Source organism: Chironomus tepperi, unplaced genomic scaffold (assembly GCF_022539635.2).
Source record: "Chironomus tepperi strain 1889 unplaced genomic scaffold, CSIRO-AGI_Ctep_v1 contig_376, whole genome shotgun sequence".
NCBI classification, from domain to species: Eukaryota; Metazoa; Arthropoda; class Insecta; order Diptera; family Chironomidae; genus Chironomus; species Chironomus tepperi.
Window position 1 is genome coordinate 2,915,311 of NW_027226498.1, and position 11,563 is coordinate 2,926,873.

The window sequence follows — 11,563 nt, forward strand, 5'->3', positions numbered from 1 at the left end:
GCAAATTTTGTTAAAATCTGCATGTTTATGCTTTCAAATCTTTTATACAAGACATAGTTTAGATAAATTAAAGTCTGAATCAACTTAAATTTCTATTGTAAACATTAATTAAACACAAATTTTTTGAAAATAATCATTTTGTAGTGATGAGGTTTGAAACAATTTTTAGAATTTTTCACCTTTCTTGGCATTTTCTGGCAGGTTTTTTTGCTAGAAATCATAAAATATATTCAATATTATCAGTATTGATTAGAATCATAGAATATAACAATGCTGAAATAGAGTAGAATCCTGAAAAACTGAAGAAAAATTTAAGTCAGCTTATTTCATAATTTTTGGACATTTAGTGACTAAATATTATGCTTGGTTCAGTAAATTAGGTTCATTTTATCTTAAATTATCTAAAAGAATTTAAAAACTATGTAAAATTTGACTATAAATAATAAAAAAATTAATTTTACCTAATTCGCCCATAATTATTTCCTCTTGCAGAAGGTATATTTTTCAAAAAATGACCGTTATTTTTTTCCTACTTAATATAATTAAAAAATTTTTTTACCGTTATATTTGTCATATAATATTGCATAAATTTCTCATATAACAAATTTACTGAAAGATGTTTAGATTTTCGAAAACTTTGAAAAAATAGCTCGCCCATAATTATTTCCCCCGCTGTATTAAATTTCGAAAATGTTCTCAACTAGGAGAATTTAAAAAATTCACTTTAGTTTCGGCAATTGAGACGTCAAGACGGAGAAGAAAAGTATTAAGTTTTAATTTGCGAGTTTAAGAATGAATTCCGCACAATAATAAAAAAAAATTACCAGCTTGTGCAAAGCGTAGCAGTACATTAGGATGAATAAAAGTCAAAAATCTGACTGTTCGAGGAGTGGAAGCTTCGGGTTAGGGTTTAAAAATTTAAAATACAGCGGGGGAAATAATTATGGGCGAGCTATTTTTTCAAAGTTTTCGAAAATCTAAACATCTTTCAGTAAATTTGTTATATGAGAAATTTATGCAATATTATATGACAAATATAACGGTAAAAAAATTTTTTAATTATATTAAGTAGGAAAAAAATAACGGTCATTTTTTGAAAAATATACCTTCTGCAAGAGGAAATAATTATGGGCGAATTAGGTAAAATTAATTTTTTTATTATTTATAGTCAAATTTTACATAGTTTTTAAATTCTTTTAGATAATTTAAGATAAAATGAACCTAATTTACTGAACCAAGCATAATATTTAGTCACTAAATGTCCAAAAATTATGAAATAAGCTGACTTAAATTTTTCTTCAGTTTTTCAGGATTCTACTCTATTTCAGCATTGTTATATTCTATGATTCTAATCAATACTGATAATATTGAATATATTTTATGATTTCTAGCAAAAAAACCTGCCAGAAAATGCCAAGAAAGGTGAAAAATTCTAAAAATTGTTTCAAACCTCATCACTACAAAATGATTATTTTCAAAAAATTTGTGTTTAATTAATGTTTACAATAGAAATTTAAGTTGATTCAGACTTTAATTTATCTAAACTATGTCTTGTATAAAAGATTTGAAAGCATAAACATGCAGATTTTAACAAAATTTGTAAAAAACTGAAAGTACATAAGCTTTGACGGTTTTTTTTTTAAAAAACTCGTTTTTTCATACAAAACCGTTCATTTTACCATATCTTCTTAACTTTTTGCAAATTTTGTCAAAATCTGCATGTTTATGCCTCAAATCTTTTGTAGAAGTTATTGTTTAGATAAATTAAAGTCTGAATCAACTTAAATTTCTATTGTAAACATTAATTAAACACAAATTTTTTGAAAATAATCATTTTGTAGTGATGAGGTTTGAAACAATTTTTAGAATTTTTCACCTTTCTTGGCATTTTCTGGCAGGTTTTTTTGCTAGAAATCATAAAATATATTCAATATTATCAGTATTGATTAGAATCATAGAATATAACAATGCTGAAATAGAGTAGAATCCTGAAAAACTGAAGAAAAATTTAAGTCAGCTTATTTCATAATTTTTGGACATTTAGTGACTAAATATTATGCTTGGTTCAGTAAATTAGGTTCATTTTATCTTAAATTATCTAAAAGAATTTAAAAACTATGTAAAATTTGACTATAAATAATAAAAAAATTAATTTTACCTAATTCGCCCATAATTATTTCCTCTTGCAGAAGGTATATTTTTCAAAAAATGACCGTTATTTTTTTCCTACTTAATATAATTAAAAAATTTTTTTACCGTTATATTTGTCATATAATATTGCATAAATTTCTCATATAACAAATTTACTGAAAGATGTTTAGATTTTCGAAAACTTTGAAAAAATAGCTCGCCCATAATTATTTCCCCCGCTGTATATTCCAGCGTCAAGGGTATATCGGGCGAATTTCGAGTCAATGAACTTACAGCAATTATTGGATGTAGTGGAAGCGGTAAAAGTACACTTTTAAATTGTTTATCTGGGTTCTATCAGAATAATATTACTGGAATAATCACCTATAATGATAAAATTATTTCAACAAGCAAAATTAAGGAAGTTTCTTCATATTTCATGCAGGAACAAACTCTACATATATATTTGACTGTGAATGAGTTAATGAACTTTGCAATCAATGTCAAATTAAAGCAAAAACTCAGCAATCAAGAAAAAGAAATAATAATTGACGAGATTCTAGACAAATTGAACATTAAAGATCGTTTATATACTCTTGTTGGAGATCTTAGTGGTGGAGAAAGAAAACGATTTCAAATTGCTATTGAGTTAGTAGGTGATCCTAAAATTTTGTTCTTGGATGAGCCCACTACAAATCTTGATATTGTTGCATCTACACAGTGTATTAAATATTTAAAAAACATAACGAAAGAAGGACGAACTATTATCATTACAATTCATCAGCCATCAGCAATTATGCTTGATCTCTTCGATCACATTTATGCTCTGAATAATGGCTATTGCATTTTTCAAGGTTCAAGTAAAAACTTGTTGAATTTTTTTGATTGTTTAGGATTATCATGTCCATCAACATACAATTCAACAGATTATTTAATGGAAATAGCTAATAATGAGTATGGAGATCATAGTCATCTCCTAGTTGAAAAAACTAAAAATGGATTGAATATGGAATACAGTAAAAAGCACGAAACTATTGATAATTCAAAAGACATATTCACAAAATCATCAGATTTTACAGATTATTCTGCTACTTATTTTCGTCAAGTTTACTGCCTCACCGCCAGATTTTATTTGAGTGCAATGCGAAATAGAACTTTAATTTATGTGAGATTTCTAGTACATATTTTGATCGCAATTTTTCTTGGATTAATTTATCAAAAAGTAGGAAATAATGGATCGTTTGCATTAGACAATTATCATCTTATATTAGTGTCTACAACTGTTATTCTATATACATCCTACCATTCACATTATGCTACTTGTAAGTAATAGCTTCATTGACGTAATTTTGTGGTTCCATATTGTCACGTAATTGCTCAATTTACACCAGTGGTGGGTAATCTTATATTTTTACATCTTAGTGGTAAGACTCGACCGAAACCGAACACGGTATATGATTCATGAAATTTTTATACATTTTTGGTGGCATACAGGTTGCCCATCACTGATTTAGGTAAAACGTGTACATAAGATGATAATATGGTGGCAAATTTTGAAACTTACTCAAGATTTTCAAACGTAATTTTTATTTAGTTCCTTTAGAATTCTCAATCATCAAAAGAGAATATTTCAATGGATGGTATTCAGCAGCAGCTTATCATTCTTCACTCATAATATCTGATGCACCGATTCTTTTTCTGAATGTAACAATTTTTGTTACGATCGTGTATTTGATGACTGGCCAAGTTCTTGAAATTGATAGATACTTAATGTTCCTGGGTTTCTTCTTAATATTTTCATACACTTCACAAGCATTAGCTATAATGTTCACAAGTCTTCTTAATGCACAGGTAAAAATTAATAATTTTTTTAATTCTTCATTTCTTTCTAATTTTTTATTCTTTGTCTTCTTATCAATCAAGGTCGCTTTACTGATTGCAAGCAACTTTTTGATTCCATTTTTCTCGATGTCAATAATGAGTATTTTTGCACGTGACACTATTCCTTTATTCAGACCATTTTTCGAACTGAACTTTTTCAACATGGGAATTAAAGGAGCTGTAATATCTATATTTGGATTTAACAGAACAAGATTAGACTGTGACGAGATTTATTGTCACTTTAATGACCCAAAGAAAATTTTGCGTGATTTTGAATGTGAAATCGATGTTATGCAATCTGTTTACACACTGATAATATATTACATTATATGTCAAATAGTGTCAGTTATTTTTATAAACTATAGACTTAAATATAGGTATCAATAAAAATTCTGTGGCTAATGAGCTTTATTTTCTCATTGTAACTTCAAAACGACCTTGAACTTGTAATAACCAATTGTACTTTGATTCTTTCAAGGTCTGTCCTTCATATCTTCCATAAACAACCTTGTTTTCTGTTTAGACGTGTTTTAAAAAATCTCGCACGTTTATTTACATTTCATCTAAGTGAAGCTTTATTATTAGGAATTTTCATACTATTGTGGTGCTTATAACCGTTAGAGTTGCAATATAACTTGTTTTGAAGACTTTTATATTCATAGAATGTGCTTTCTTGTATGAGGAAGAAACTGACCAGCCTTAATATAGAGAAAAAAATGAGTAATAAAAATTTGTTTATGAAAATATGGAATTAAACGCATTTTTAATAAATATCTAATCATCAATTATTAAGTATGTGTTAAGATTTTTGCACACTAGGAATCTCGGAAAATTTTTCACGTTTCTAAAATTTCTTATCTCTTTTTGTATCCTTATCCCTATTTTAGTTACTCTTTTCCTCATCGCTCTAATTCTTAGTGCCTTAGACTTCTTTTCTTGTTAATCTTCAGTATTTTAAAAAAACCAAATGCTTGTTTTTACTTCATGTGTGGATTATAACTGCTCAATCAACTTGGAGTTGACTCTAAGTCTTTATGAAATAATTTTCGATCTTCCTATAACTTTAATTATTTTAGTAAAAATTGGACTTTATTTTTATTTTAAGCTATGTAAAAATCAATGTAATGCTGATGATCATTCAATTGGCACTAAGAGGTTTAAAATTGTAATGTAAATAAACTCCAAACCAGCCTAGAGAAACAGATTTTAAACAAAAAATTTTCATGAATATTAAACCAAAATATAAAATTTAATTGCCATAATAGCCATGAAAATTTCAAAATTTGAGAAAAAATTGATTTCCTACCTTTCCTACCTTTATTTTAAAGAAATACTTAGGAAATACTTAATTAATGTTTAAAAAATGAAAAGATTTTTTTTTCCGCAGACCAAATCAAAAATTTTTTGTGACATAATAACACTTTGACAAAGATTGAAGCAAAATATCAAATATTAAGATTATAAGCCAACTATGATTGTTTACTAAACAAGTCTTTGAATTCAGTTAAGCATCAAAGTGTACTTTGGCACAAAAAAGGTTGCTCACTACAAACGTCTAGGGTTTCTAGGTCTAAGGAAAATCACACTACAAACTGGGATTTCAATCGAATCTAAAAAGCAAGCCCCTAAGAAGGACAAAAGATTAAATTAGCATTGAATGGTCAAAAATTTCACATGTTAGACAAAGCATTCCGGTTAAACAGGTTTTGAAACTTCTCAGTTTATTAAAATTAGCAACTTTTTTAATTGAAGATAAATAATCACCATGATCATCTATTTGTACTTATATAACAAGTCAAAGTGAACATAAACAACTACCACATTTCTGCATTACTGCTTTTTATATGGTAAAACTTCACATCTATAATGTTAATATTTCCCGCTTGAAGAAAAAAAATATTGTGAAGAAAACGTTTGCGGCAGAAACACGAGATCAGTATTTTGTTAACAGACGAATGTAGCAGACGAACTGATCAGGAAAGCAACAATAATGTCATTGGATATAAAGTTTGAAAATCTTGTTTATTGTGCGCGAAGTTTTAGTTTATTTCAAAAAGGTACAAATGAAAGTGAATTGAGAAATTTTATATGACATGATCAGAGAACGTGACAAAGACTTTTAGAATTAAATACTGGATTCTGAGTGTTGTGAAAATAACAATTTCTGACTTGTTTTGGATTAATTGCAAGAAAAAATCAAATTCTGTTTTTGTGCTGATCATATGAAATTTGATGCTTAAAATATTGTTAAATGAAGTGAAAAATTGAGGATATTTCGCGTACTTTTCAATATTAATGCAGGATGCTATGAAAGGAATCTTGCAAAAAAAAAATCAACCATCTATTTAAATTTTTGTGTTTGTTGTTTATAAAATATTGGGATTTAAATGTTAAAGGATTTGCAAGACTAATATTTCTTCATCGTCACATTTTTTATTAACCTGAATTTTTTAAGTTCCTGAAAATTTCCATTGACTCTTAAATGTATTTTTCTGCAAATCATGTTTTAACTAGTTAAGGAGATGATTTTGTTCATTCATGACATTTAATATTTCGAGTTTCTTTCAAAAGAATATTTCTTTCTTAATGAAAAATTGAAAAGTTTATCCTTTTATGCAGCTCATTATCATTACTTGGATATTATCAGTTTTTATAATTTATAAACCATGCGAAATTTAGTTTTGAATACGAAAGTTGAAATCATTATTGAATGAGTGGATTAAGATTAATCTAAATTAAAACGTAGTGAGAAAAATTGTTCTAAAATGTCATTCATCATGCTGATTAGTCAATGAAAAAACTTCCAGTAATTCAATGAAAAGTTTTCAATGATCCGTCTATGACATACCTAATAGATCATTCAGATTTTGTTTTCCTTGTTATATTTTTTTGTATGACTAATTAGCAACTTTTTGAAGGAGATTAGTAAAATTTTTATTATGCTTAAACAATAATATATTTAGATTTAAAAGCATTAAGAGTCAATTGAAGCAAATCACTCGTTACTTCTTTGATCACAATGAAGTTTTGATTATAATGGACCAATAATTAATGAGGAAATAGTATAATATTGTTTGACATGATTCTAGTTCAGTGTTCCAAATGATCAACGGCTTAATTCGTTTAATATGATCGGTGTAGTTTAATCAAAACGACTTCATTACGGATTTACAAAAAAAGAGATGTTTATTTATCCGATTTCAAAAAAAAAACTGAGTATTTTTTATAATAAGGGGGTTTCAAGTATGCACAATAAATATTATCCAAATCCCAAATGAACGTTATTACAAGATCTTAGGTTTTTGAGCATTTTTAAAAATATTAATTTTTTGCGCTACACATGAGCTTTTTTTATGGCACATAGTTTAAATAATACTGTTCTAGGGAATCCGATGAACTAATTTCGAAAAGATACCTTATTTTATCGTTGTAAATATACAAACAGAAATTTCCTCCTTCTTTATCATCCTTGTATGATGAGTAAATATTGACAGAAAAAAAAACAAATGTTTACAAACATATTGACAAGTGAAGATATAGAAAATGTGTTACAAAAGTTCTATAATTAACTTTTGTGTAATGAGTTCAACAACATTTACATAATTGGAACTTTTTATATTAATCAGTTGTTAATTACTCGATACTCAAAAGGAATTTCTTTTCTTCAGATGAAAAACATATCTTGAAAGGAATAAGTGGAGAATTTCGAGCCAATGAACTGTCGGCAATAATGGGGCCAAGGTCAGTATCAAAAAATCATCTAAAATGTTGTGATATACATTACAAATTTTGCATTTAAATGATGAATAACAAATATGATAAATTTGCATAGTGGCTCAGGAAAAAGCACACTTTTGAATGTTTTATCGGAGTATATGACGAGCGGAGTATCAGGGTCAATAACTATCAACGGCGAAAAATGGAATAACAACAGATATAAAAAGAAATTTGCATACATAATGCAAGAAGAAAATCTGCATTCAGTATTGACTGTGATAGAAGCAATGAGATTCTCAATAAAGTTTAAAACCGGTAATTCAATGACGGAGAAGGAGCAACAAAAGAAAATATTTTCTATTTTAGAGACATTAAAGTTGGATAATAAGTTAAATACATATGCTCAGTATTTAAGCGGTGGGCAACAGAAGAGATTGTCAATAGCATTGGAATTGGTAGATGATCCACATATTCTTTTTTTAGGTATTCTAAAGCATTTTTTTGTTCAATCTGTAGAATATTTTCAAAGGTGTTACTGAATTGCAACACTTGATGTAAAGTTAAATGAACAGTTTAGTCCTTTCACTTAAACAACTATTAAATTTTTGGATTGACCATGCAAATCTGAGTTAAACTAAAACTTTAAATTAATAGCTGTTAAAGTGAAAATGCAGAGTGTTGCCGTCTCGAATTCGAATTTTTCGATATTAGATTGTCGAAAAATTCGAACATTTTTAAAGAGTTCGAACTCTATATTTTTTAAATAAAAATTTAAGTTCCAAAAAAGTTAACGTAACGGTCGTTTTTGATACGGTCACACTCTGTGAAAATGCAAGAAGCACATGATTGAATTTTTTTATAATTAACATTCTTTTCTAGATGAATGTACAACAGGTCTTGATAGCGTTTCATCAGCACAATGTATTCAATTCTTAAAGAAACTTGCCATGGAAGGCAGAACAATAATTTGCACAATCCATACCCCGTCTGCCTTGATGTTTGAGATGTTTGATCATATCTACGCACTTGCGAATGGATACTGCATTTATCAAGGTGCCAGTTTTAATGTTGTTCCATTCTTGAAAGAACTCGGTCTCGTATGTCCACCGACTTATAATCCTGCTGATTTTCTCTTAGAAATAGCAAATAACGATTATGGAAGTCAAAATGAACGACTTACAAAAGTCATTGAAAATGGAAGAGACGAATTTTATCGTGGCCATCCACCTATTACTATGAACAATAATGAAGAGTTGAAGTTAAGTTCCACTCATATAGAGACCTTAAATGAACGACCATCATCATCATCATTCTTACATCAATTAGCCCTGCTTGTATTACGTAATTATAAAATTTCAAATAGGAACGTAACTCTAATAATTATTCGGCTGTTAATTTCATCCATTGTTGGACTAATGGTTGGCGGCATGTACGTTAATATTGGGAATGATGGAGCACATACTTTTCATAATTTTAAGTACATTTTCGTCTCAGAATTCTTTTTACTTTACATATCTTATTATTCACAACAAACGGCATTTCCACTAGAGCTTCCGATTATAAAACGAGAGATATTCAATCGATGGTATACATCGTCTGTATATTATGTTGCATTATCATTAACTGATGTACCAATGACTATAATAAGCTCCTCTATTTACCTTGCAATTACATATTTTATGACAAATCAGCCACTTGATCGTGCTGTTGCATTTTTTACTGTTGGATTATTGACAAGCTTTGTGTCGCAAGGTTTTGGACATTTTGCTAGTTCATTGTTTGACTTACAGGTAAATACTATAAAGATGATTTATGTAAATTTATACTCACTAATATTTTGCTTATATTTTTTAGGGAACTCTAACATTTGCTGCTGTATTTTTACCACTATATGGCATTTTCTCGGGAATTTTTATTCTTGTGAAAGATACGCATTGGCTTTTTCATTGGATATTTCAAATTTCATTTATAAAACATTCTCTTGATGCTGCTGCAACAGCTGTTCTTGGATGGAATCGACCAAAAATGGAATGCAGCGAACATTATTGTCATTATCAGTTACCAAAAAAGTTTTTAAGTACAATAGATTTAAATGAGAATATAATGATATCAATACGTGCACTTGTGATGTTCCTTATTGTTTTTAGAGTCACTGCATTTTTAATAATGAGTTACAGACTTAAACGATCTTTATAGATAAAATGTGAGGAATATAAATAATCTGAACAGAACCGTATTCGGAGGATTTAGGGGCGTATTCAGAGGAAGTGTTTTGGGAGTCAAGACCTCCAAACTTTTTACGATTTATGGAAAAAATTCAAAAACCCCCCAAAAAATTTCTGTCTACGCCCCTGTGTCTGAAGACCATATAATGCAAATGTGAATAACAAGTGATAAAATACTTTTAAATGTTGTACTTGAACTTGAATTTTATATTCAAGCAATTTATACGTTTACACTCAATGTCGATAATTATCTTTAAAACATATGTACGAACCACAATGATCCAGATTTGAAAAAAATGTTCAAAAGTTGAAATAATTCAGTATATTATTATTGGGACTTTCTGATGGATTATTAAAGGTTCTTGTTTAATCTAACATATGTAAAAATATCTATGCTTGAATCAATGTCTAACTCGAGAAAATTTAATTCAAATGTACATTGACGATTGTTTACATTTTTACCACAAAATTTGATTGATTGAAATTTCATGTTTCTAATGATAATTTTTACTCAATTCTGCTATTTAATACTTTAAAAATGTATAAAGTTTGTCATTATGTGTTATAAATGCCATGTTAATTAGTTGAAGTGAGAGAAAAATCGTTCTAAAAAATTATTTTTTTTCGATTTTTTGAAGTTAAATAAGTTACGAGTACACACGAGTACAAACGCGAAACGGGCAAAAAGTCAAATAACTAACGTACATTTACCCATAAAATCTTTCTGGAACATCCAAATCCTCCCAGTGAAGAGAATTTTCGCTTTGAAATTTTGTTATTTTTTGAAAATTTTCCATACAAAAATTTACGTGCGTAAAATTTTTCGATAGACTTCTACAAAAATTTTGCAAAAAAACATATTTATCCTTATTGTATCGAAATAATATTTTGAGGACTTACTCAGAAGTCCATTTATAAGGGATTAATGCCAATAAGGAACTGTAAATTAGCAAAAACTTTTGTTTCTTTAAAGTGTCAACCCGAATTTGTGCACAGTCAACTTTTGAACATTTTTTTCAAATCTAGATCATTGTGCGAACGAGGAAAACATCACTTTAAGGTGCACTGTATGCAAAGTCATAGCTTTTCTAATTGATTGCTATACCGTTAGCATAAGTTGGTTAATAGCATGTAATTATTAAATAACTTTTTTAAAATTAAAATAAAAATAAAATCTGCTAAATTGATAGTAAATATGAAGAATGTAAATATGAATTTTATTGATGTAATTTTAAGAAACTGAAAGCAACATTGATGTACATATAAATTTTCAGTGGTGATGTTAGGCACTCTTGATATTTTTCATTATAAATCAAGGCAAAAAAAAAGTCTTTTTTACTTAGAGATTGAAAAAAGCGTGTAATGAAATAGAAGATTCATATGGATTTATTAAAAGAAAGTGTTATGCAAATTTTGTGATAATTTTTTTTTGAACATTTAGAAATAAATTATTCACTTTTCACTCTAAATTGAAATAAAAAACTTACTTCTTTGTTTTTTCAGAACGAAGCATAAAGATTTATTAGAGATTTTAATATTTTCTGCAATTTAGCATTAATTTCTTCTAAATTTTTAAATAAAACCAAATACCTAAAAAATCTTTTAAATCA

At 28.0% G+C, this 11,563-nt stretch overlaps 2 protein-coding genes across 5 annotated transcripts; both read left to right on the forward strand.

Moving 5' to 3' along the window:
• The first annotated feature begins 605 nt into the window (after nucleotides 1-605).
• Nucleotides 606-4,416, forward strand: LOC139096004 (ATP-binding cassette subfamily G member 4-like). 3 transcript variants are annotated; one of them, XM_070647598.1, is made up of 4 exons: nucleotides 606-902; nucleotides 2,383-3,452; nucleotides 3,725-3,981; nucleotides 4,054-4,416. In XM_070647598.1, exons 1-4 carry the CDS (start codon nucleotides 856-858, stop codon nucleotides 4,396-4,398), a joined length of 1,719 nt encoding a protein of 572 aa, XP_070503699.1. In that variant the 5' UTR covers nucleotides 606-855; the 3' UTR covers nucleotides 4,399-4,416. The 3 variants fall into 3 exon arrangements, with proteins under 3 accessions (XP_070503699.1, XP_070503701.1, XP_070503700.1); XM_070647600.1 differs by having other exon boundaries at nucleotides 2,427-3,452; XM_070647599.1 differs by lacking the exon at nucleotides 606-902 and having other exon boundaries at nucleotides 1,814-2,450; nucleotides 2,576-3,452.
• Nucleotides 4,417-5,926: 1,510 nt separating this feature from the next.
• Nucleotides 5,927-11,355, forward strand: LOC139096178 (ATP-binding cassette subfamily G member 4-like). Of its 2 annotated transcripts, none has more exons than XM_070647858.1 (5): nucleotides 5,927-6,068; nucleotides 7,680-7,752; nucleotides 7,844-8,211; nucleotides 8,608-9,518; nucleotides 9,583-11,355. In XM_070647858.1, the coding sequence occupies exons 1-5, from the start codon at nucleotides 6,002-6,004 to the stop codon at nucleotides 9,922-9,924; spliced, it is 1,761 nt and encodes a 586-aa protein (XP_070503959.1). In that variant the 5' UTR covers nucleotides 5,927-6,001; the 3' UTR covers nucleotides 9,925-11,355. The 2 variants fall into 2 exon arrangements, with proteins under 2 accessions (XP_070503959.1, XP_070503960.1); XM_070647859.1 differs by having other exon boundaries at nucleotides 6,002-6,068; nucleotides 7,852-8,211.
• Nucleotides 11,356-11,563: the final 208 nt, after the last annotated feature.

Coding starts and splice junctions, on each gene's coding strand:
- LOC139096004 (XM_070647598.1), top strand. CDS start 856: ATGAATAAAAGTCAAAAATCTGACTGTTCGAGGAGTGGAAGCTTCGG. Junction 903..2,382: donor TCGAGGAGTGGAAGCTTCGG/GTTAGGGTTTAA, acceptor TGTATATTCCAG/CGTCAAGGGTATATCGGGCG. Junction 3,453..3,724: donor CCATTCACATTATGCTACTT/GTAAGTAATAGC, acceptor ATTTTTATTTAG/TTCCTTTAGAATTCTCAATC.
- LOC139096178 (XM_070647858.1), top strand. CDS start 6,002: ATGTCATTGGATATAAAGTTTGAAAATCTTGTTTATTGTGCGCGAAGT. Junction 6,069..7,679: donor TTTTAGTTTATTTCAAAAAG/GTACAAATGAAA, acceptor TCTTTTCTTCAG/ATGAAAAACATATCTTGAAA. Junction 8,212..8,607: donor TCCACATATTCTTTTTTTAG/GTATTCTAAAGC, acceptor ATTCTTTTCTAG/ATGAATGTACAACAGGTCTT.